Below are 24,892 nucleotides of genomic sequence, written 5' to 3'. Positions count from 1 at the left end.
GGTTGGACTGGGTAGGTGTGGAATTTGGGGTTGAATGGGATGCCACCGGGGGAGGTTTTATTGAGAGAGCTGGGAAGGGAAGGCATAGCTGATCTGTGCACGGTGAACAGCCAGACTGGGTCAGACCAAAGGTCCATCTAGCCCAGTAAACTGTCTTCCAACAGTGGTCAATGCTAGGGGCTTCAGAGAGAATGAACAGAACAGGGAATCATCAAGTGATCCATCCCCTGTCGCCCATTCCCAGCTTCTGGCAAACAGGCTCAGGACACCATCCCTGCCCATCCCGGCTAATAGCCATTGATGGACCTGTCCTCCATGAACGTATCTAGTTCTTTTTTGAACCCTGTTATGGTCTTGGCCTTCACAACATTCTCTGGCAAAGGGTTCCATAGGTTGACTGTGCGTTGTGTGAATAAATACTGCCTTTTGTTTGTTTTAAACCTGCTGCCTATTCATTTCATTGGGTGACCCCTAGTTCTTGTGTTATGAGAAGGAGTAGATAACACTTCCTTATTCCCTTTCTCCGCACCAGTCGATTTTATAGACCTCTATCATATCCCTCTTTAGTCGTCTCTTTTTCAAGCTTGAAGCAACCTGATAGTTTAACATCCAAGGGATAAGAGGCTCAGCGTAATTTTTAAAGTGAATTTCATGCTGTTGAAAAGTATCAGAGGGGTAGCCGTGTTAGTCTGGATCTGTAAAAGCAGCAAAGAATCCTGTGGCACCTTATAGACTAACAGATGTTTTGGAGCATGAGCTTTCGTGGGTGAATATCCACTTCGTTGGATGCAAGTAGTGGAAATTTCCAGGGGCAGGTTTATATAAGCAAGCAAGAAGCAAGCTAGAGATAACGCGGTTAATTCAATCAGGGAGGATGAGGCCCTGTTCTAGCAGTTGAGGTGTGAAAACCAAGGGAGGAGAAACTGGTTCTGTAATTGGCAAGCCATTCACAGTCTTTGTTTAATCCTGAGCTGATGGTGTCAAATTTGCAGATGAACTGAAGCTCAGCAGTTTCTCTTTGAAGTCTGATCCTGAAGTTTTTTTGCTGTAGGATGGCCACCTTAAGATCTGCTATTGTGTGGCCAGGGAGGTTGAAGTGTTCTCCTACAGGTTTTTGTATATTGCCATTCCTAATATCTGATTTGTGTCCATTTCTCTACGGAAAAGGATAAATGGTCTCTCTTCCGTCAGTGTGAGTGAACCCAGCTTTCTGACAGGGAAGAGGATCTGGTGAGCTCCCCTGAATGGTCCTGAGCTGCTGTCTGGGTCCAGCATTGCGTGTGGAAATGGCCCAGGCAGGGGAATAGCCGGGGGAGCAAGACTTGGAAAAGCAGTGTCCAGGATAGCCTGGGTCACCATGCACCATGTCTTGTTTCTTCACGTCTGGACCGCCGCTGGGGAGCTGCACGCAAGCTACAACTGCTCTAAAAGGCAGCTGCCCATCGCCACGGAAATGAAAACCCGGCACCCCAGTGCTTTCTACACAATCCAATGGCTCTGCAGGTATTAGCTCCAATTCACTACAGGCTAGATCCTCAGCTGGTGTAAATCAGCCTGGCTGCATTGATTTCAATTGATGTCAATTTACTCCAGCTGGGAATCTGGCCCCTAGGCGCAGAGCCCCTTAGTCTAAGATCAGCCGTATTGTTGGAGGGCAGTATCCTGGGCTGCATCGATCTGGCAGGTCCTCTCCTTCGCTAACTCCCCCGATGCACAATAATAAATAGAGCTAGCTGGAAGTTTTCCAAGGGAAGCCAGCCTGGTTTCCTCCTAGCTCCTCTGCCTTGCCACCTACTGTGGAGCCTGAAGTCAGAGCTCTCAGGATTTCTGGCCTTCCTGCTGCTGCTGGAGCGCTCAGGGCTGCCAGGCTTCTGGGTAGCCCACCCGGCAGGCGGCAATTTGGGCAGCTCAGGGAGCCTTGGCAATTTCATTTAGAAGAGGTCACAATGGCATCTCATTTCCATTTTTTGAAGTGAACGTTTCACACCCACCCGCCCACTCCCCAGTTCTCCTGTTTGATGGGAAGTTTCACAATTTCGTGCCCATGAGTTTCATGTTTACTTTCTGAATATCCCAAGGCACAGGAATTCCGGATTCCAGCCAGTTCTAATAACAGGACTTAGCGCTGACTCAGGGCGTTTCTTCCCCAAACCTCGAAGCACTTCACAAAGGCAGGGGAACAACATAATCCCGCTTTACAGCGGAAGAAGATGAAGCAAAGGGAGAGGGTGGGACTTGCCCAAGAGACGGAGGGCAGAGATGGGAATAGAGCCCAGGTCTCCTGGCTGCTCTGCTCATTGATCCAAAAGAGTCCAGTCGGAGTCTCTCGATTACTGAAACAGCGGCTTGGCGTGGAGTGGAGTGTGGAACTGGGGTTGTGTGTATCCTGAGGGGAGGGGGGATCTCTGTCCCTGTGGATGGGGGGCTGTGTGGGGACCCTGGCATCCTAGGGGGAGTCACTGCCCCTGTGATTGGAGCTCTGTGCTGTTTTATCTGGTGTCCTGGGGTGGCGTTGTGGCCCTGTGGATGGATGGGTGCTGTGGGTGGGGACCCTGGTGTCCTGGGGGGAGTCCCTATCTTTATGGATAGGGGCGTGCTGTGTGGGGATCCCGGTGTCCGGGGGTGTGTGTGGGGGTAGCTGCTGCCCTTCTGGATGGAGAGGGCTGTGTAGAGGGGATCTCAGTGTCTTGGGGGGCTCACTGACTTGTGAATGGAGGGGTGCTGTGTGTGGGGGACCCCAGTGTCCTGGGTGGTGACTGTGGCCCTGTGGATGGGGGGACAGTGTGGGGGACCCTGGTGTCCTGGAGGAGTCACTACCCATGTGGATGGGAGGGGGGGGTCACCTCATGGGGCTCCCTGGTGGGGAGGGGCTATCGTATCCTGCATCCCCGTGGGGCTCATTCTTATCTCCCCCGTGACGGTGTGTGGCCCCGCCCCAGGCCGGCACAGCCCGATGGAGGGGCAACTAGAGGCCTGTAACCTGAACAATTATTACACTTACAGGATTATGTATTGGTGGGCAACAGGCACTGTCAGCTCACAGCTTCTTTTCCTAGGGGCTACTTAACTGAGAACATGGGATTGGCTGAAACAAACAGAGAAACATTATTTACTACAAGATGTCAAGGATGCAGCCGCCTGCTCTGGGTGTCCCCAAACCTCTGGCTGCCAGAGGCTGGGAGTGGACAACAGGGGATGGATCACTTGGCCATTGCACGTTCTGTTCATTCCCTCTGGGGCACCTGGCATTGGCCACTGCCGGCAGACAGGACACTGGGCGAGATGGACCCTGGTGTGACCCGGCGTGGCCGTTCCTACGTTCTGCCTGCGCTGGGCAGCTTAACCCCAGCCCTTCCCACCAACAGGCCTTCCAGCCCAGCAAGCCCCAGCGCCCCGTACACGCCTCTGCCCCGTTTGCCCCCAGGCACGTGCCCTGCTACGGAGCCCCGCCCCCTGCCAGGGCTTATACTGCTGTGATGTCACTGCCCCAAACCACCCACCAGGCAGGGTCCCAGGTCCTGAGACCAGGGGGTATGATACCGGCTCTAGGACCCAGAGGAGCCGGGCTCTCGGGGCCGGGCTGGAGCGCCAGAAGGGGCGTGGCCCGGGAGGGGGCGTGGCCAGTCGGTGCTGCTGGGCGTGGCCGGGCGAGAGGGCGGGGCTTGGCGAGGGGCGGGGCCCGCGGCGCTCTAGACCCCCCGCGGAGGGGCCGCGGCTCCCCAGAGCGGCGGTCATGGCGCGGCGGCTGGTGCTGTTCGACGTGGGCGGGGTGATCTTCACCCCCAGCCCGCTGGGCGCCTTCGGCCGCTACGAGGCGTCGCTGGCCCTGCCCAGGTAGGCGCTCGTCCCGCCCGCCCGAGCCCGCTTCTCCGGCTGCCGGGGGAGGGAAGCCCATGGAAATGATGGGTTAATTGTGTGTGTCTCGGGGCCGCCCGCACGGCGTTTTCAGAGCCCCGACCTTTGCTGCACCTGCACGGATCAGGGGCGGAGTGTGGTTGGGGGGTGCAGGGCGCCGGGGGGGCACTGTGGCGCGTGCAGAGCATGCGGGGGTGCAGGGCAGCTTGTACGTTGGGATGGGGGGGTTGAAGGGTATGGGGGGGATTCAAGGCTCCCTTGTACCTGGGGTGGGGGGTGATGGGCATTTGGGGGTAAGGTTTGGAGCATCATGAGGTGGGGGGTCATGCATTTGGGGTGGTCGAGGGCAACTTTGTACCCTAAGGTGGGGGATACAGGCCATCTTGCAGGGGGGTTGCAGGTGATGTGGGGGGAGGTGCAGGGCACCTGTGTAACCAGGGGTTTTGCCAGCAATTGAAATTGAGGAGGGGTGTTTGAATTTACGTGGGGGGAGTCAGGGACGATGAGGCGTGAGACCGTGAAGGTGGGCTGTATGGCACCATAGTAAAAACTGAAAACTGTTTCATGACCATTTTATTAGATTTAACTCATGTTTTATCACACATTAAAGTTGGCTACTCAAAGCTTCTATGAAGCACTATATCTACATCCTTCTTTGTTTCTTGTTATAATTTTGCACAACTCTGTTAATGAACTTCTTGAATGCAACACGTTCATGTTTGGTGGCTTCTCATGTGTCCAGTACTTCCATTCCTTCAACTGATATGCTCATTAGTTCACTCACATGATCAGGCAGAAGGCGACTTCTTTCAGAACACAAAATTCTATTTAATGATGAAAAAGAACGCTCAAATGTAGCTGTTGTGACTGGGAGTAGCAAGAGGTGAATTCCTACTTTTTTCATCTCAGGAAACAGCACTAAGATTGGGTTGAGCCACTAGTGATGATAAAAAAGAAGTCGAAGTCAAATCTTCATTCATTCGTCGTATCATATTCCACTCTGTGTTCAAATTCTCTATTCTGTCCTGAGCACATGGCAGCCCCATTGCTGGCAGTGCCTCACTCCACTCAGCTGTCGGTGTTTTATAGGACAGGGATCTGTAAAAGCTGCGTGGAGGTTGAGTAGAATCTAAAAGTCGATTTTATAGATTTTTAAGAATCAAGTCTGTACTTTTTTCAGTTGTCTTAACAAACACTTCTTGTCCTCTTCACTTAAGGATTCAATATAAATGCCTTCATTAGTCAACTTCTGACTGAAGTCTTTCCTTCTTCCAGTACTTTTTCTCTGATTGTCCAGCAATAGAAGCTACATTTGGATCAAAAAAAGCAGCAAAGAGTCCTGTGGCACCTTATAGACTAACACAAGTATTGGAGCATGAGCTTTCGTGGGTGAATACCCGCTTTGTCAGTTGCATACCCGATGAAGTGGGTATTCACCCACGAAAGCTCATGCCCCAATACTTCTGTTAGTCTATAAGGTGCCACAGGACTCTTTGCTGCTTTTACAGATCCAGACTAACACGGCTACCCCTCTGATATTTGGATCAAAGATCTACTACTGTTGTAGCAGATGCCTGGATGGCATTGTTTAATGACCCAAGTGGTTTCAACAGTAGACTTATGAGAGAGAATGGCAATAATCTCTGAACGTAGTAGCAAAAGTAATCCACCAGCCTCACTACTTAGATCCATCCCATCTTGGTAGATACTTTCCAAAGCCAGTAATAACGGCTGGAGTAATTTTAAGACAACAGCCAAGGATCGCTCATGAGAAAGCCAGTGGGTTTTCCCAGGTTGGACTAATTTGAACTTCAGTCCCAGTGTATCTTCTATATTTCCAAGATATTCAGTCTTTTTGGACTCTTACTGAAAAAAGAATATAATGAAGACATATTTCTTGCTTAAATAGAAAGTATGATGCCACAGCCATGTTTGTTTGCATGAACTGTGTTGTGTCTCCAGGGTTCTTAAGAGCCTCATTAACAATCACCGGTGTTGTCCTTGGCCAGTGGAGACTCCGAGTTCAGAGGTGCTTTCACATGAGTTCACCTCCGGTGGGGCGGGGGGAGAAGGCACCTTGCTTGTTCCTCCAGCTGCTCACTGTTTGCTCTGGCCACTGCTGTTCGTTGTGCCACTGTTCACTCTTGCCAATGGCCCTGTGCCATCACCTTCTGCTGCCACCTGCCACTGTGACCTCTGCGAGTTGGTCTCTTGAGGTTCCACCAGCTCTCAGTGATTTCAGCTGAGCTCTCAGTGGGGGAACCTCGCTGCTAGTGCAGACTGGGCTGTCTCTTCCACAGAAACACTGTCCAACAGCAGGTCTAAGCACTTAGACATGATTATCAGTGATTTCAGCTGTAGTGGTCACTTAACAAAACAAGCCACTATCTATGGAGCCTAATCAGCTCTGTCTTTAAATGGTGGAGAGGGGAGGGTCAGATAGTACTTGTGACTCAAGCAGACCATCAAACAAAACACCCGTCCCCACCCTCTCTCTTGATGCCCTCAATCAGCACAGGCTAAGTACAGTTCTACTGCCCTTTACTCATACAATAAGAACAACATTTCATTATGCCCCCGCATTCAAGTGATTTGTAGCCCAACGCCAGCCAAAATCTATCACTTGGGCAGCGCAGCTCTGTTTGCTGGATACCTGGGTAGATTAGGTGTGACTGTAAATACAATCTGGCCCTGAAGCCTTTTCCCCCCAGCCCCCAGCTCATCACTAGCTGTCAGGGAGAGCTCATTTAGACTTTGCTTACAAATCATCATTTGAAATTATTAGGTTGGCCAACATCACTGAAATGAATGCACTGACATTGCCATAAAAACAAAAGCTGTATAAGGAAGCTAGTCTATGTTCATACTTTTCAAGTCTTTCATACTTTTTCAGATGCACGTATTTAATCATACACTTTATATGCTTTTAAAGTATGTATTAATGTTTCAATTTCAATTCAAATTTTCAAACAATCACTAAATTGGCAACACTGCATGTAACTAGTTCACAAAACTGGGGGGAGGTGTTGGGGAAATTCAGGGGGGGTGTAGGGAAATCCCTGTCTGTGTACTTTGGCCCGTGGGGGGGTTGCAGGGTGTGTGGGGGGAGTTTCAGGGCATCCATGTACTTTGGGGTGTGTGGGGGGGTTCAGGGCATCCATGTACTTTGGGGTCCGGGGGGTTTGAAGGGTGTGTGGGGGAAGGTTCAGAATGACCTTGACAAATTGGACTGTTGGTCTGAAGTCAACAAGATGAAATTCAGTAGAGACAAGAACTACGCTTAGGAAATATCATCGAACGCTACCGGTGTGGTGCTCTGCTCTGTTCAATAACAGTTGGCCGGGTGCGTGTTCCCTCTGTGTGCTGCCCCGGCTCTGCGCAGATAGCTGATACAGCGGACCCCGAGAGAACCCCCAATGGCCACAGACTCTGATAAGGTACAAAGGTACTGGCCAGGTTGATTGTCAAACGAAACACGGTAATAATTCCCCGCAGACTCTACAGGACATACTATGAACATGTGCCCCTGACAATGGACCAGGTCAATCAGTGGAGGGTCTCTCCACTGCCCCATAGGCCAGACAAGGATGTCCACTCCGAGGTGCATTCTTATACACAGGTACAAACAAGTAACACATTACTCCTGATGTATGGAGGTACAACCCCTATACGCATTAGGGTGCTGCCTCTCCCCTGGTACAGGTTGGTTTGAACAAACAAGTCTATTCATCCCTTTGTCCTTTGACCCTGTCTTTAGGATGGGTCTGCCTGTTCCTTGTTATCTCTATGGGATGTGTTTGTACCGGGATGTTCTGGTGCCATCCTGGCCCATTTTCATCTTATTAGTGCTTATATGTGGCTACGTGCTTTAGCAGCCTTCTTCTTGCCATCTTCTGTGAGCAGGGCCTGCCCCCAGCTCACAGTGTAACTTTTCCTTTATGTTAGCAAGGTCTTGTCCATTCATTTAGTTCAGGCCTCATACCGGGCCTCTGATACAAGGGTTTATGTTTCAGGGACAACTCTTACTACAGGAAGGAAAAATCCAATGCGGAGCTACCAAATGGGGGGTAACTGGCTATCTCATAGAACTGGAAGGGACCCCAAAAGGTCATTGAGTCCAGCCCCCTGCCTTCACTAGCAGGACCAAGTACTGATTTTTGCCCTAGTTCCCTAAGTGGCCCCCTAAAGGATTGAATTTACAACCTTGGGTTTAGCAGGCCAATGCTCAAACCACTGAGCTATCCCCCTCCAAACAGAATCTGGGGTTTTACTGGGCCACAAGTTCCATGAGAATCATAAACATGATGCAGTTGTAAAAAACGCTAATATTCTGGAGGGCGGATTAACAGGAATGCCGTAGGTAAAATACAGGAGGTAACGGTCCTGCTCAATTTAGCGCAGGTGAGACCTCAGCTGGGGTGTCCAGTTCTGGGCACCACCCTTTGGTAGAGATGTGGACACACTGGAGAGAGTCTAGAGGAGAACAAATACCTGACCTGTGAGGAAACCTCAAAGCAATTGGGCATGCTGAGTCTAGAAGAAAAGAAAACTGAGGCGGGGGGGAGGTGATAAGCCTTCACATATGTGAAGGGCTGTGATAAAGAGAAGAAGTGATTTCTTTTCTGCTGAAGGTAGGACAAGAAAGAATGGGCTTAATATGCAGCAAGGGAGATTTAGGTTAGATATTGCGGGGGAAATCTTTCTACCTCTGAGGGTAGTTAAGCTCTGGAACAGGCTTCTAAGGGAGATTGTGGAATCCCCACTGTGACGGTGCTGCCCGTAGGAGCCAGCTGAGGTCACTCAATCAAGGTGAACTGCAAACCAAACGGGGCAGACAAACCCCAAACGCTGGTGGTTATTTCAATACTTAGATTTACCAACCAGCACAAAACAGCTTCTCTAGTACCTCACTGGTTACTTAGAAGTTCAAACAACGCAGTTCCCTTAAAGTGCCCAGCCTCAGACCTCCGTCCAGACACACCTGTCAGATATGATGATTATTGAAAATCTTACTTCATCATATAAAAGAAAAGGTTCTTCCAATACCAAAGGATCAGCCACATACCCAGGTCCAATTATAACTTAGATCTTACCCAAAATACACGCTATAGCAATTCTTATTAACTAAGCTAAAATTTATTAAAAAAGAAAAGAGAGAGAGTGTTGGTTAAAAGATCAATATACAGACAGACTTGAATTCAATTCTTGAGGTTCAGATGCACAGTAGAGATGAGCTTGTAGTTGCCAAAAGTTCTTTTAGAAATAGTCCATAGGTTCTAGTCCAATGTCCATATTCAGGGTGGCTCCAGTCAATGACTGGGGATCTCAATCCTTGTGGCTTAAGGTTTCCCCCTCTTGAAACCCAAAGCAGATCTGAGATGAAGGATCATGTCCCAGGGTTCTTATACATTTCCAGCAGCCTTTTGGCCTGAGAAAACAATAGGCTTAACTCCTTCTCCCAAACATCCTGGCAATTAGCACAGAGTAATTTATCCATTAAACAGTTCAGATACAGGTTACCACAACCTTCAAAGAGACACATAGACAATAATACTATTTCACTCAAGTATCATCATAAATGTTAATATTCCTTTTTTGATCTTTGAATTAAAGCTATAACAATAGACAAGACTTGTTTGCTGACATCACAAGACCTGAGCAAACACCTACCCTTGAGATATCTAACAATGCAGACTTGCATTTCAAAGCTCTATTCATTTACATATCTTCCTAACCAGTCCTTAAGGTTCACCCATGGGTCAGGTCAGTCGGTGAGTTAATTAACTCTTTCTGGCCCTGTCATCTTTCAATGAGATATTATATCACACTCATAATGTCACACCCTATCATGGGAGACTTCTAAGAAGAGGTTGGACAATTCTCTGTCAGGGATGGTCCAGGTTTACTTGGTCCTGCCTCAGCACAGGGGGCTGGACTAGATGCCCTGTTCAACCCAACATTTCTCTGATCATCTTCCTCCTGGATAGAGCAGTGAAGGTGCTTGGGGGTGGGAGGCTTCAGATTTCCATATATCTTGTCTCGAAGGGCCTTTGTTAAGGAGTCAGAGTGCTTGTATGTCCTGGATGGAGGAGTGCAGGGCACTTGCGGGAGATGGGAAGGAACTGGTACCTGTTGCATGTTGGGGCCATCTGGTGTTATATTGGTTCTCTTCCTTATTGGGAATCATGGTTTCTGGGTGGGGGCCAATGTGGGATCCTAGTTTGCAGGACTTCATTCCACATTCAGATTTAGTAATTTAGATTTGTGGCCTAAATCTGTAGCTTTCACGTGTCTGTCAATGTCCGTGCTGCGAAGTGAGGCAGTTCTGAAGTTAGGGGGTTGATGTAGATGTGCCTTGTAAATTAATTTGGCTTTCTTAAAAGCATAACAATTGGGGAAGTTCTAGTGCAGAAAAAGAATGTATGGTTTGAACGAATTCATTCACCCCCCTCCCCTTTTATTGGGGGTAGCAAAGGGAGCCCTGGCTGTATTTGATAATAGACAAGAAGACTTAAACAAATAGGGGTGGGGGAAATCGCACTTCAGTTTGGGAGCGATACTGTACTCAGGTTAAGGAGGAAAAGGCTGGAAGAGAGGGGGAAAGAAAAGATCATAAGGGAAACCGCTTTCCAATACAGTAACTCCTCACTTAATGTCCTCCCGCTTAATGCTGTTTTGAAGTTACGTCGCTGCTCCATTAGGGAACATGCTCGTTTAAAGTTGTGCAATGTTCCCTTATAACGTCGTTTGGCTGAATTTATAAGGGAGCATTGCACAAGTTCCTCTTCGCTGCCGCCTCCTCCCCCTCCCTCCCAGCACTTCCCCTGCTGCCAAACAGCTGTTTGGCAGCACATAGGTCTTTCTGGGAGGGAGGGAGCGAGCGAGCGGGGAAGCTGCACCCCCTTCCCCGCCACCCACAGGCAGGGCCACCCGGAACGCAGGGGCTTTAGGGGCTGCAGGGCCCTGGGCTGAGGCTCTAAAGCCCCTTTCAGAATGCGGCCTGCGAGCACGGGCCAGAGGACTCAGGAGGAGCAGGGGCAGCCACGCAGCCAGCGGCCGGAGAGAAGCGGTGCTTTCCCCTTCAAAGCCGGCCGCAGGGCGAGCTGAGGCTGCGGAGGACGGGGAACAGCAGGGTAGGGCCGGGGGCGAGCCTCCCGGGGCAGGAGCTCAGGGCTGGGCAGGAGGGGCCCGCAGGCCATAGTTTGCCCACCTCTGCATTACTAGATGTGCAGGTGAATGAGCCCCTGATGGTGTGGCTGATGTGGTTGGGTCCTATGATGGTATCGCTAGAGTAGATATGGGGCAGATAAGGCAACAAGGTTTGTTGCAGGGATTGGTTCCTGGGTTAGTGTGTCTGTGGTGTGTAGTTGCTGGTGAGTATTTGCTTCAGGTTGGGGGGCTGAAGCAAAAGTAATTTCCCCTCTCTTGGTATTGACTCCTCATCATCAATTATTGGGAGTGGACCACATCCACCCTGACTGGATTGGCCTTGTCATCACTGGTTCTCCACTTGTAAGGTAACTTCCTTCTCTTCAGGTGCCAGTATATCTATTCCTGTATCTGTAATTTTCAGTCCATGCATCTAAAGAAGTGGGTTTTTTACCACAAAAGCTTATGCCCAAATAAATCTATTAGTCTTTCAGATGCCACTGGACTCCTCGTTGTTTCCGTGGATACAGATTAGCATGGCTACCCCTCTGATACAGAAATTTGGAGTGGCGACATCACAATCGAGGCCTTCATTTCACGTAATTTCATTTCATATAATTAGTTACTACACGGTACTGTCCATCCATGTTCTAGGTTACCCTTACTGCTGGTTGTCACCATCTGGTAAACTTTGCTTAACAGGAGCGGCTAGCTTCTCCTACAAACAACTTATGTACCACATTACGTGTTTCATGACATCTGCTTGTTACCTCCCCTTGTATCTTGCTCCAGGTGCCTTGGGCAAAATATCCCTATTCATCCCATCTGTCAAACCCTTTTTTCTTGGGTTAGGCCAGGCTGTACCTGTGTTAATCTTTTGGAGTGTGTTCACACACATCCCCAGTATCTGTTGCTTCTTAGGAGTGCCTGTGTTTTGCAACATTAGCAGTGCCCCTGCCAAGGTCGTGTATAGGACAGTAAATTTCTTAGCATCTGCTTTAATCCATGGCCTGACTTTGGTTCATGACATGGCTTGACTTTGCTGACTATGGTTTGGGCCTTCGGTCTTGCAACAGGCCTTGTGCTCCAGAGTGTGTGTGTGTGTGTGTCTCTCTTTCTCCCCCACACCTTGTATCCCAAAGCTCCCAGCTGTGTGTGTTCACGCGCAGCCGGTGAACACTTCACTCGCCGCTAAAATATAGCCCAGCTCTTGGGATGAATCTGACAGCTGATTTACAGTGTGCAAACAATCAACGCAGAAAGAAGACTACTGTGTCCAGTTGCAACCGCAGGGGGATTGCTGCAGTATCTAATTCTATCTGGGTGGGGTAACCAAACATCTCTTGCAGTAAAACTATCTGTCTGAAGGACAAGATAATGATCGTAACTCGACTTTCTAAATGAAGAAATTGATCTTCTCTGATTTGGTCACCAGTTCTTAAAGTGAGACCAAATTGGAAAACAGCATTGCCATAGAAATAGCACATTTCATTTTGTTTCAAGATTGCCTGCAAGCGAGTCTTTCTTCATTCACGGTAACAAAGATCTATCAGTAATGGGTTTTTTTGTGGTAGAGCTTTTAACATGGTACGTCAAGAATCTCTTTCCTTGGCAAAACAACCTCTTGCCGCTTGCATGTTAAGATGCTTCCTTACAAATAAACGGGAGGCGCTGTTATGAAATAAATTAATACTGGAAGCAGGGGGCTTGTTCTTGCCAGGCTTCTTTTGCCAGGTTACACACACAACTCAAACTGTGAAAAGCAGCCAGGATGTTCAGTCTGCTATTCAGCAAATGCGCCGTAAAGGCAGAAGGTGACGCATGGGAAAGCAGGTGAGAGAAGGGCTGACTGGAAATACAATCTTGATAAATACCTGGGAGTAAGTTCATCTTTGGGATTATCACCTGGGAGGAATTTTGCCCCAGCATCCTAACGGTTAACATAGTCATGGCTGCCTTCATTATACATGTAACTATAGGCATCTTTTTCAAGGCTTGAAGGGTTAAATTCTCATTACCGCTCTTCTATAGGCACCGATCTCTGAGGTGTAGGAGGCTCACGGAGTTCAGCGGCGCTGCCCTGGGGCCAGAACGTCGCCCGAAGTGGGTAGGATGCTGTGCTGAAGCAGCTGGGTTGGGCGTGGCTCCTCTTCCAGTAGCTGGGTTTATTGCTTGGTGTCTGTTCTCAGCACAGTGTTTCCTCTCCTCCCTCAACAAGGCATCTGCATTTCGGGTGAGGAGAGAGGTCGTGGGGTTAGGAGCCTGCCTTGGGCCCAGCCAGGGAGAACCCATACTCACTGTTACGCTGTCCAGTTCACTGTGGTTTGGGGTTTCCAGACAAGTTACTGCTAGCGACTCCCCTTGTAAAAACCGCCATCAAAAATATTTTATTCCAGATGCAGAAAAGCGGGGGGGGAAACAGTTAAAGCGTTTGAAACATGAATTGTTGAGACTTCTGTTGTAACAGCATCCCTCGTTCTCTTTCACTATGTAGAGTATGGGGGGAGGCTCTGCTTGGCAATCTTTTCGATGGGATTAAAGATGCTATTAATTGTCGTCTTTTGGAGGAAAGCCTAGTGTTGATGGGCTGGAGTTGTTAGGAGTCGGAGCCGTTCGCTGTAAGACCCAATGAAACCCACACAAGAGTAGCAAAGATAGAAAATGCAGCTTCTGTCTCTGGGGCTGACTCTCATTTGCAGCTTCGCTGCTGGAGAAATGCAGCCCCAGCACGTGGTCCAGGCAGCCATCTAAAACCTGGCCAACGGTTCTCAGCCCTGGGCCGTTTGGGATGTTGCCTGTTGTGTCCGGTCAGCTCAGACTCAGGGCTGAGGCACAGACTGGGGTTGTCTTGGTGGCTAAGCCAGGCTCTCATTACACAGAAGGCAAAAAGAGGAGCAATAAGATGGGGAAGAAAAATGATTTTTTTTTGTCGTGCAGGTGGGAGAGCGGGAAGGGGAAACATTAGAACCCAAGTCTCGTATTCGAGATGTTCAGGGTTCAGCTGAATCGTCTGGAGGTGGTGATGTCATCTGGCTCCCCTCTGTGGCCCAACCCGGCCTGGCCTGGTCAGGATCCCTTTCAGGATCAGGACAATGAAGGCCCAGTGGTGTGATGGTGGATTCTGGGGTCCAAGGAAGAGATGGGGGTGGCAGCCATGACGATAGAGCTTGCTCCTTCCAGACCAGTCTTGTGTTGACTCCCAGATAAACACCCTCTAAGATGAGCTGGCAACCTCCTTGCATCAAAATTAATCATTAAAACACATTATGGGGACTTTCATTGTGAACATTTCTACAGTCTTTCAGCTTACCAGGAGCCTTGCAGACCCATTAGCACAGTTCTAACATAAACAGTCCCAGTTTTTACCAATCTGTTGGCCTCTGACTTCTGGTGACTTCTGCAGTTTTGTGTGACAGGCTGAACTGAATTTTTCTGATCATAGACCACTTCAGAGGACAGGCCTCTGTACCACACAGAGCAGAGGTTCTGGGGTTCCACATCCGAGAAGGGGATCTCTGTATACACCATTCAATGTTCTGTTAATACAGGGTTGATCAGATTGGTGGCGGGTGCATGGAAGAAGAATCTGTTAGCCCTGCGGTGCAGTAGAATCTACTGTCAGGAGTGTGAAACTCCTGCCCACCTACACCCTAGCAGCCTCTTTGGTTAGTACAGTTGGACATCGAAAAGCAAGTTTTTCAGTCAGTATAATCACTGCTTAAAAATTGACGGATGCCAAAATTTAGGAGGTGGGGGGAGCTTAACTTTAACTTGTCCTCCTGTGCTGCCCCATGGTTCAGAAATCGACACGTGGGAGCTCTAAATGGAGATGGTAAGAAGATGATTTTGTTAACTTTACATTTTCTGACATGGTTTTTATATTTTTCATATTATGGTTGGACCCAGACACCCCAGCTGAGATCAGATCCCTGTTGTACTGGGGAGCTGTACATACACATGGTAATACAGTCCGTACCCTGACGCGCTCACAAGCTAAGTAAATAAGACAAAGGGTGGGAGAAAGGAAGTATCCCCATTTCACAGATGAGGAACTGGGCCATGGCCACTGAGTGCTTGGCAGAGCCAGGAATTCAACAGGGATCTCCTGAGTCCCAGTCCAGTATCTAAGCTATGAGGACAAGCCATCTTGGTACGACAGGCCTGTCTTTCCTCTCAGGGCTTGGCTATGACGAATGCCATGCACACGCTCTCCTGCTCTGTCTGATTTTGTTGCCCCACCTTCAGAGAAACGAACAAAGTTGAACGTGCTGTTAGGTGGCTTCAGCCGTTACTGTGTCTGAAATCTGAACCCTGTTCTGATACCCCTGATCCTGGCAACTTGCACTCCCGTATGGCAGAACAGCATGTGGCATAAGAGGCCTTGCCCCAGCATGGCTGCAAGAAAGGAAACTGATGTCAGATGGAGCTGACACTGTAACCTCAGATATTTCAGAGTGTTCGGTTCTGAGCAGAGGAGACCCCTCAACACTGAGAATTTTGAGGTGCCATCGCTCTAAACCTGTTGCCTCTTGGGTCAAACTTCAGGCAGGCCCTGCGTTCCTCCACTGCGGTTAATCTTTGCCCACAAGTCAAGAGCTGAATGTGCTAAGGGAGGCGTAACGACCTCCCAGTGTCTGGAGGGTGCAAGTGTAATGCTGACAGACCCCGGTTGCCGGCGGGCAGGATCAAACCGGGGACTTCTGGAGCTTAGTGCATGAGCCTCTACTGCATGAGCTAAAAGCCGACTGGCTCTTAGCTCAGGCTGTAGAGCAGACTCATTAATTTCTCTTTCTCAGTGGTCTTGGTGCCACCAGATGGGACAGAACATCACACCCAGGAGGTCTGTGGGTTACACAAGCGCCAGGCTAAGGCTGTGCTGAGCCACGCGTCCCCGCACAAGTTGTGCATGCAGCTGCTGTCCGTGGAAACCCCTCAGCGCCAGGGCTGGAGTCTCATAGCACTGGTGGGCAGCAGGGGGATTGCTCCTGGCTTGGTACCTTGCCCTGGGCAGCAGGGTGGATCCTGTGAACATGCCCTTTCAAAGGGTGTTGCAGCAGCTGTGCAGCCTCTGTGCACCGTAGGGGTTTTGTTCTCTGTAGGCGCAATGCGTCCGGTTCTCTGGTACTGCTGCTGCATTGCAGCATTACAGCCATTGGTATAGGGTTGGCAGAATTCAATTTTAACCTTTTATATCACTTGGATAACACTGATGTTTATTTTTAAGTAGTTTTTTTCAATTTAAATGTTCACAATTGCAAGGAACTGAGGGCGGCTGAGACAATCGGGGAAGGGGGATCGTAGAATATCTGGGTTGGAAGGGACCTCAGGAGGTATCTAGTCCCACCCTCTGCTCAAAGCAGGACCAAACCCAACTAAATCATCCCAGCCAGGGCTTTGTCAAGCCTGCCCTTAAAAACCTCTAAGGAAGGAGATTCCACCACCTCCCTAGGGAACCCATTCCAGTGCTTCACCACCCTCCTAGCGAAATAGTGTTTCCTAATATCCAACCTAGACCTCCCCCACTGCAACTTGAGACCATTGATCCTTGTTCTGTCATCTGCCACCACTGAACAGCTGAGCTCCATCCTGTTTGAAACCCCCCTTCATGTAGTTGAAGGCTGCTATCAAATCCCACCTCACTTGTCTTTTCTGCAGACTAAATAATCCCAGTTCCCTCAGCTTCTCCTCGTAAATCATGTGCTCCAGCCCCCTGATAATTTTTGTTGCTCTCCGCTGGACTCTCTCCAATTTGTCCCCGTCCTTTCTGTAGTGGGTGCCCCAAAACTGGATGCAGTACTCCAGATGTGGCCACACCAGTGCCGAATAGAGGGGAATAATCACTTCCCTCATTCTGCTGGCAATACTCTTACTAATGCAGCCCAATATGCCATTGGTCTTCTTGGCAACAAGGGCACACTGTTGACTCATAGCCAGCTTCTCGTCCACTGTAATCCCCAGGTCCTTTTCTGCAGATAGGGATAAGGGTGACCAGGTGTCCAGTTTTTGACTGGGCCATTAGAAGTCTGGTCAGCGGTGCTGGTTGGGGCTAAGGCAGGCTAGTCCCTACCTGTCCTGGCATTGTGTTGCACCCTGGCCAGCAGGTCGGGCTCCTGGGTGGGGACCATGGGGCTCCATGCGCTGCCCCCACCCCGAGCACCGGCTCTACACTCCCGTTGGCCTGGAACCACACCCTGTCCCGCATCCCAGCCCCCTGCTCCAGCCCGGTGAAAGTGAGTGAGGGTGGGGGAGTGTGAGCCACTGAGGGAGGGGGAATGTAGTGAGTGGGGGGTGGGGCCTCGGGGAAGGGGCGGGGCTAGGGTGTTCGGTTTTGTGCAATTAGAAAGTTGGCAACCCTAGAGGGGGGTCAGACGTTTATTTAACGCGAGCAGACAGAGATTCAAACTGTTAAAGCTTTATCATAGTTAAAACACCAAGTGTCAACATCACAAGTCAAAATATATAAAGTAAATATCCTTAAATCAAACTCTCCGGTCTCCAGCAGCACTTTTTGTACTACACATGATGGAAATACTTTTCCTCGGTTTGTGCGTGTGCGGTGAAATTGACACTTACCGATTTAAAAAACGTAATCAAATCTTTCCAAGCGTAGCCATCTTCAAGGATGTCTAAGAACTAAGTGTGGCACGTGGAGGAAGATGATGAAATGGAGCAGGGACCATGGAAGGAAACATCTCAACAGAGCGGTGACTAGGGGAGCGTTGGAACCTGTGTTGTTTGGGCTGCTGGCAGCCAGGGTGGCCAATGCCCTAGAAAATGTGCTGGAGGGGTTTAACCTGCATTGGCAGGGAGTTGGACTGGCTGTGATCCGGTTATTTAAACCGTCTTAATGTCGGCAACAAACTGGAGCGGCCCCACTTGATCTGCGATGCCACTCGCCATTCAAAAGGCCTTTGTCCTGTTAGCTCCTGTCGCTTCTGATTTTTCTTTTGATGTGTCAGACTTTCCATTACCTGCCGGGTCCTGGCGAGACGGGAGCCAGGTATCTGAGAAATTGTTGCTCAAGCCCTTGATAGAACAAAGTCCTCCAAACTGGCTGGAGGGGCCGGAAGGATTAAGCTAATCGGGGAAGATTAAACAAACGAATGTCGTTGAAGCTGCGCATTTAGCTGCTGCTAAAGCAGATGGGATCGGGGCACTTTCCTGAGGGGCTTGCAGGGGGGAGGGGGAGGCATTAGTTTGGGTGGCCCAAAACTATTGGGGTGGGGTGGCAGAGCCCTCTAGGTGCATGTCTGGTCTGCAGCCTGACCAGCAAGGCGTTGATGCTGGTGGGCAGCCAATGGGAGCTGAGGGCGTCCAGCGTCTCACAGGATCGAGCCTTAAATAAGGGCGTTGCTTTTTTTTAAAGTTGCCTCTCAGCCCTTCGTTGTGGGGCTGGGTTAGTCGTTGATGTGGACGGGTGCCCTCCCTGAGGTCCTGCTGCTGGGGCACCCCCTAGGGGAAGGCGCTTTGGAGCAGCGGCACTGCAAGAATCCTCCCTCTAGAGCAGGGGTGGGCAAACGTTTTGGCCTGAGGGCCACATGGAGGTTCCAGAGCGGTATGGAGGGCCGGGTAGGGAAGGCTGTGCCTCCCCAAACAGCCTGGCCCCTGCCCTCTGACTGCCCCCCTCCCTCCCCACTCCCTGACTGCCCCCCTCAGAACCCCCGACATACCCAACCGCCGCACTCCTTGTCCCCTGACCGCTCCCTCCCGAGGCCCCTACCCCTAACTGCCCCCTTGGGACCCCACCCCCTATCCAACCCACCCTGCTCCTTATCCCCTGATCTCCCCCTAGCCACCCCCCACCCCCAACAGCCCCCCCGGGATTCCTACACCTATCCAATCGCCTCCTGTCCCCTGAACCCCCCCCGGTACCCTCTGCCCCTTACCCAACCTCCTCGCCCCCTTACTATGCTGCTCAGAACACCAGGACTGGCAGCCGCGCTCTCAGCCGGAGCCAGCCATGCCGCTGCTCTGCCCGGCAGGAGCTCGCAGCCCCGCTGCCCAGAGCGCTGGCGGCACGGCAAGCTGAGCTGCAGGGGAGGGGCTGGGGGCTAGCCTCCCCAGCCGGGATCTCAGGGGCCGGGCAGGAGGGTCCCGTGGGCCGGATGTGGCTGGCGGGCCGTAGTTTGCCCACCTCTGCTCTAGAGGGTGAAAGTGCCACCCTGTGTGCTGCTGTGAGAGATGCAGAGAATTGGAAGAGAGGATGTTCTAGAGCAGGGGTGGGCAAAATACGGCCTGTGGGCCACGTCCGGCCCATCAGACCTTTCAATCCGGCCCTTGAACTCCAGCTGGAGAGCGGGGTTGGGGGCTTGGAAGCAGCGGCATGTCCCTTCTCTGGCTCCTACGTGTAGGGGCAGCCAGAGAGCTATGCACGCTGCCCTCGCCCCAAGCGCCGGCTCTGCAGCTCCCATTGGCTAGGAACTGTGGCCAATGGGAGCTGCAGGGGCGGCCCCTGTGGGAGGGGCAGCATGCAGAGCCGCATGGCCGGCGTTGCGCCTCCGCGTAGGAGCTGGAGGAGGTACATGCCGCTGCTTCTGGGAGCTGCAGTGGCGGCCCCTGTGGACAAGGCAGCATGCAGAGCCATCTTGCCACGCCTCTGAGTAGGAGCCGGAGGAGGGACATGCCACTGCTTCGAGGACTGGTTGAGGTAAGTGCCGCCTGGACCCTGCAACCCTGAGCCTTTCCCCATGCCCCCAACCCCCTGCCCCAGCCCTGATCCCCCTCCCGCTCTCAAACCCCTCGGTCCCGGCCCAGAGCACCCTTGTGTACCCCAAACCTCTCATCCCCAGCCCCACCCCAGAACCCTCACCTCCAGCCAGAGCCCTCAATCCCCCCCTCCACCTCAACCCCCAATTTTGTGAGCATTCATGATCCACCATATAATTTCCACACCCAGATGTGGCCCTCAGGCCAAAAAGTTTGCCCACCCCCGGTCTAGAGGTTAGAGCACCAGCCTGGGCTGTGGGAGACCAGGAATCAATTACTGCTCTGCCACAGACACCCACTGTGTGACCTTGGCAGGTTACTTAATCTCTTTCCAGTCCTCAGCTGTACAATGGGGTAATAGCGCCTGGTGAGGTGCTGAGATACTAGGATAAGGAGGCCATAGAAGTAGCTAAGATAGTCACAATGAGCAGAGTCCTGCAAATCTGCAGATATCCGCGGACTGTGTTTGCGGGTCGGATACAAATGCAAATCTTGTATGCGCACAGGGCTCTAACATTGAGGCCCCAATCCTGAAACACCTACAATTAATACTAGATCTCAAAGCACTTCACAAAGGAGGTCACTATCATCCCAATTAAACAGATGGGGAAACTGAGGCACGGGGCAGTGAAGTGAATTTCCCAAGGTTGCCCAGCAGTCCCAGCCCACTAGGCCACGTGGTGCCTCCCAATACAAATCAGTGATGGGATGAAACGAAGCAAAGGGAAAGTCTGAGATGAACGACACAAAAGCTTTCCTGACATAAAATCTACCTGACCACCAATATTCTTTTAGCAGAAGTGATAGAAGCTTCAGCACTTGAACTCCAGTTCTGGGCTGTACAAAGCATCGGGGAGTATTGTGAGCCACACTGCAGTGGCAAGGGATGAACCAAGCTTATTCTTTGACTTAACTTGACTGGAGTTTCACCGGGGATTAGTTTAGCCCACCAGCTTAATAGGCCATTTTCATCTCCAATGTTTGACTTAGAGGCCTTGTGCTCTCAAGTAAGATGACGTCTTTTCCATAATTGACTTTCCCTCCCATGCTACTGGCTTTTATTCTGTGGCTTGCAGGACCAATGGGTAGATGATGCGTAAGGAGAATAATATCCGGCTTTCTCTCTCAGCGCTCTGCAGTGTCAACAGGAGACACAGGAATAAACGTTTTCCCCACTCGACGAATCAAAGATCCCTGGGGAGTGAGACGCTCTCTTGGCAGTCCCTCTTCAGAGTAGAACTGAGCTGCCGAATGGGTTCCAGCCCGTGCATTGACAGTGCTCGGTCCTTGTCTGGCAGGAAGTTGTAACTTGACAGGAGCATCCTGGAGCCAGTTGCTGCTTGTTCGTTCCTTACTGTAATGTATTCACTGATTTTTAGGAACCTTTTGCGAAATGTCATCATTGAAGCAGGCCCAGATGGTCCCTATGCCAGAGCTATGAGAGGAGAGATCGCCTTATCTCAGGTAAGAGATCATCTCAGCTGAGCGCTGTGAGAGTTGAGCAGATGGGCAGGACACGACTTGTGTTGGACACAAGTTGTGCAGATGTCCTGCCAAGACAAGGTTTCTTCTTAGCTCACCTGGTGAAGCTATTGCCTTTGGGCCAAGAAGGGGCTAGGTTTGAATCTTGAGAATGGTAACTTTGTGGCGTTCACACTTAGCTAGTCTGGCCTCAGGATGTGCTTAAGTCTGCTATAGCTTGGCAATTTCACCATGAGAAATAGCCTCCACCAGTGGTAGATTAATTACTTGGCTTATGTCCAATGCTGTTTCATTAGATCTAAAACACGGTGTACTTGGTTTCTTTATATGTTCTGGCTAAATCCTTTCATTCCTGCTTTCTGGGGGAGAGGGGTCTTTAATACACCTCTACCCCAATATAACACTGTCCTTGGGAGCCAAAAAATCTTATCGTGTTATAGGTGAAACCGCATTATATCGAACTTGCTTTGATCCACTGGGGTGCGCAGCCCCCCCCACCCCTCCCGGAGCACTGCTTTACCGTGTTATACCCGAATTTCTGTTATATCGGGTCGCGTTATATCAGGGTAGAGGTGTACTAGCTTATTGGTAACCCTTAAACTTCATTAGGAAATAGTTAATGCAGAGCGTGTGTATTGGTGGGATTCGGAGTTTTGAGTGACTTTCCCTCATTTTGTGTTGAGATGTAACTTGATCTCCTTTGGGTGATGGGAACTCTGTTTTTAAGCTGGTTTCTGAGCTGGAAGAGGATTGCAAGAAGTTTGCTGCCTCCTCGGGGGCTTCTCTCCCGGAGACGTTCTCCATAGCACAGGTCTTTGAGGATATTATTACACAAGGAAAGCTCAATACTGCTATTCTGCAAGCTGCGGTAACTCTCAGGAACAATGGTAAGTGATGGCTACTTGCTGTTAGCATTCCTGCCCACCCAGCTGTGCTACACCAGTAACCACGTTCAGGTGTGATCCTGGTCCATTCTTGTTACAATAGGGTTTCTCTTTGCCTATGTGGACTGGATTTATTGGAAACAAACAAAAAAACCTCTCAATCCTCAGTTGGGACTAGGTCAAACAGACCCGAGCAACCAAACCACCGCCTTAGAAAGAGACTGCATCCAAATCCGCGTGGAGTGGCTGCCTTAGATAATGACAATGACAATGAGGGACTGTTCAGTCTCCCAAAATGAAGTCCTGCCAATTTCTTCAACCCAGTGATCAAAAGCAGAAACCTCTGCTGGTGGCTGGATTCCATTCTGCCTACCTAAATTTCACCAACAGTCTCAATGGGATGTGGGATTCTTCTTCACTTCCTGTCCCAAACTGTTGTATAACAGAAGCGGTGTGCTCTTCATCTAACAACCTACCTGACCTTAAGATGGAGATGGGTAAATTTCTGAACAGGATTACATGACTGGGTGGTGGTGGTAAAAGGTCTTGATCATGCACCCCTTGCTCAATAGGGAGTCCTCACTCGAGTGGTCCCTCCAGACTTCAGGAGTAAAGACACCTAGCATGAGTAGAGCCTCGCAAAGTTGAGCCCTTTGTTTGTAAAGCTCTTTGAGATCCTCTGTGGTTAAAGTGGACATAGAGAGATGAGATTCTAATTGCTGATAGACAGCTGGGTGGTGGAAAGAGGGATTTTCCTTAACCATTCCCAGTCTGAATAGCCCCGCGACCCATTTAGTCATCTTTCTCGTTACAGGGTTCAGGACGTGTGTGCTCACAAATAACTGGATAGATGATGGCCCTCAGAGACACATCACAGCTCTCGCGTTCTCTCTGCTGAGGAGGTATTTTGATCTGGTGATTGAGTCTTGCCGCGTCGGTCTGAAGAAGCCGGACCCTCGAATTTACGAGTATGCGCTGGACGTGCTGAAGGCGAAACCGCAGGAGGTGCAGACACAACTTACTTCTAGTTACGGGACAATGGCAAAGACTGCCCAAAGCGACCCAACTAGACATACAAAGGGACCTGGCTTTCAGAAAGTGCTGGGCACACCTGTCAGCTGTGAACCAGGGCTTCTCAAGTTGGGCACCCAAAATCAGTAGACACTGATGTGAAAATCTCTTGGCCCAATCACTGGGGAATCACAGCAACGTCCCCTTCCCACCGTTCTCCCCAAAACTCTGCTCTCCCTTGACTGACCCCAGGTTCTGAATCTCTCCTGAATCCAGGTTATTTTCCTGGATGACATCGGAGCTAACTTAAAGCCAGCCCAGGAAATGGGAATAGCCACCATCCTTGTCAAGGACACCGATGCTGCCCTGAAGGAACTGCAGGACCTGTGTGGAATTCAGGTATCTAGTGGCTAAGTGCTATCTGAATCTGTGCATTTACTGTCTCCTCCCTCTGGATAGAGTACGTAGTTCAGAGTTTAGATACCGCAAAGCTGGGTGCAGTAGAAATATCCAACCTATGGTAGATAGAGACTCCTGCTCTTGCCTAGCCTACTATAGTTTAGAGTGAAATTTCCATAGAGTGGCTCTCTTGCCCCTGCACTGTACGGTGTTTTTTTTTTTGAGTGATGCTATAGGTGTGGCTGTGATGATAATTTTATTCCAAGGCCTGTTTTTGTTAGCGGACTCAGAATCCCTCGCAAATTGCACCTTTAGGCTAAAATGCTGTGTGCTTGTCCTTTAAGGGTTCACTTCAAATTCAGCTAGGTCCAGATCACTCCCGGCTTTGCAAAACGAAACCCAGATAAGGTGAGGCTGCCCGAAACTAAAAATGCCCTAATTTCACCCATCTCTGTTAAAGACAGAGGGTCAAATTGTGCTGTCAGTTATGCCATTGTCAATCCAGAGTAACTCGGTTGTAGCGATGGCATTACTAACACTGCTGTCAATCCAGAGTGAGAGTAGAACTTGGTTCAGTTATGCAGTACCTGGGTGAATGTAATCAAACAGGAGCAAAGGAATCCGGCTCTTAGAAAGGTTAATCCTGCCGCTCTAATCTGTTAGAAATCTGTAGAAGAGGTAGCAGAATAGAGGAGGATGTTAAAAGATCTGGCAGATAAAATTCATTTCAAAAGTCCCGCACGTGGATCTGATGAGGAGGTAAAGCCCTGTAATGGATTAAGAACTGTCAGGTAGGAACCAGAGTAAGACTTTAATGAGCATGGAAGGAGGTTAATAGTGTGGTGCCCTGAGGATCAGTACTAAGAGGTACCTTCTCCTTGGCTAAGGTGCTAGTGATTGTAATTCCACTCAGCCTTTCTCACCTTTTGCAGTGTTTAACTAATGTTGACTTACTTAATCACAAGCCGATCGTGTTACCACCTGCAGAGCCTGAGTGAAGCTTTCCAGGCTTCCCTTGCTCATAGGTTAATACTGGGGTCGGCAACCTTTCAGAAGTGCTGTGCGGAGTCTTCATTTATTCACTCTGATTTAAGGTTTTGCGTGCCAGTCATACATTTTAACATTTTTAGAAAGTCTCTTTCCATAAGGTCTATAATATATAACTAAACTATTGTTGTATGTAAAGTAAACAAGGTTTTTAAAATGTTTAAGAAGCTTAATTTAAAATTAAATTAAAAGGCAGAGCCCCCCCGGACTGGTGGCCAGGACCCAGGCAGTGTGAGTGCCACTGAAAATCAGCTTGTGTGCCGCCTTTGGGCCCGTGTGCCATAGGTTGCCTACCCCTGGGTTAATACCTTGTGGTGCCTGCCGTCTGCCAAGGCTCCTTCTTCCTGACCCTGTGTCCT

At 50.0% G+C, this 24,892-nt stretch overlaps 1 protein-coding gene across 1 annotated transcript in view; it reads left to right on the top strand.

The window, feature by feature from the left end:
• The first annotated feature begins 3,688 nt into the window (after nucleotides 1-3,688).
• Nucleotides 3,689-24,892, top strand: part of LOC123367078 (bifunctional epoxide hydrolase 2-like) — an 87,568-nt gene continuing 66,364 nt past the window's right edge. The window contains exons 1-5 of the mRNA XM_045011085.1: nucleotides 3,689-3,834; nucleotides 21,090-21,174; nucleotides 21,920-22,079; nucleotides 22,891-23,081; nucleotides 23,364-23,486. Coding sequence (XP_044867020.1) covers nucleotides 3,734-3,834; nucleotides 21,090-21,174; nucleotides 21,920-22,079; nucleotides 22,891-23,081; nucleotides 23,364-23,486 — 660 coding nt within the window. The 5' untranslated portion in view covers nucleotides 3,689-3,733. The remainder of the gene's footprint in view (nucleotides 3,835-21,089; nucleotides 21,175-21,919; nucleotides 22,080-22,890; nucleotides 23,082-23,363; nucleotides 23,487-24,892) is intronic.

This window comes from Mauremys mutica, chromosome 3 (genome assembly GCF_020497125.1).
Source record: "Mauremys mutica isolate MM-2020 ecotype Southern chromosome 3, ASM2049712v1, whole genome shotgun sequence".
Classification (NCBI taxonomy): Eukaryota; Metazoa; Chordata; order Testudines; family Geoemydidae; genus Mauremys; species Mauremys mutica.
Note: the sequence above shows the minus strand (reverse complement) of the source record. Positions and strands in the feature narration are given on the sequence as shown.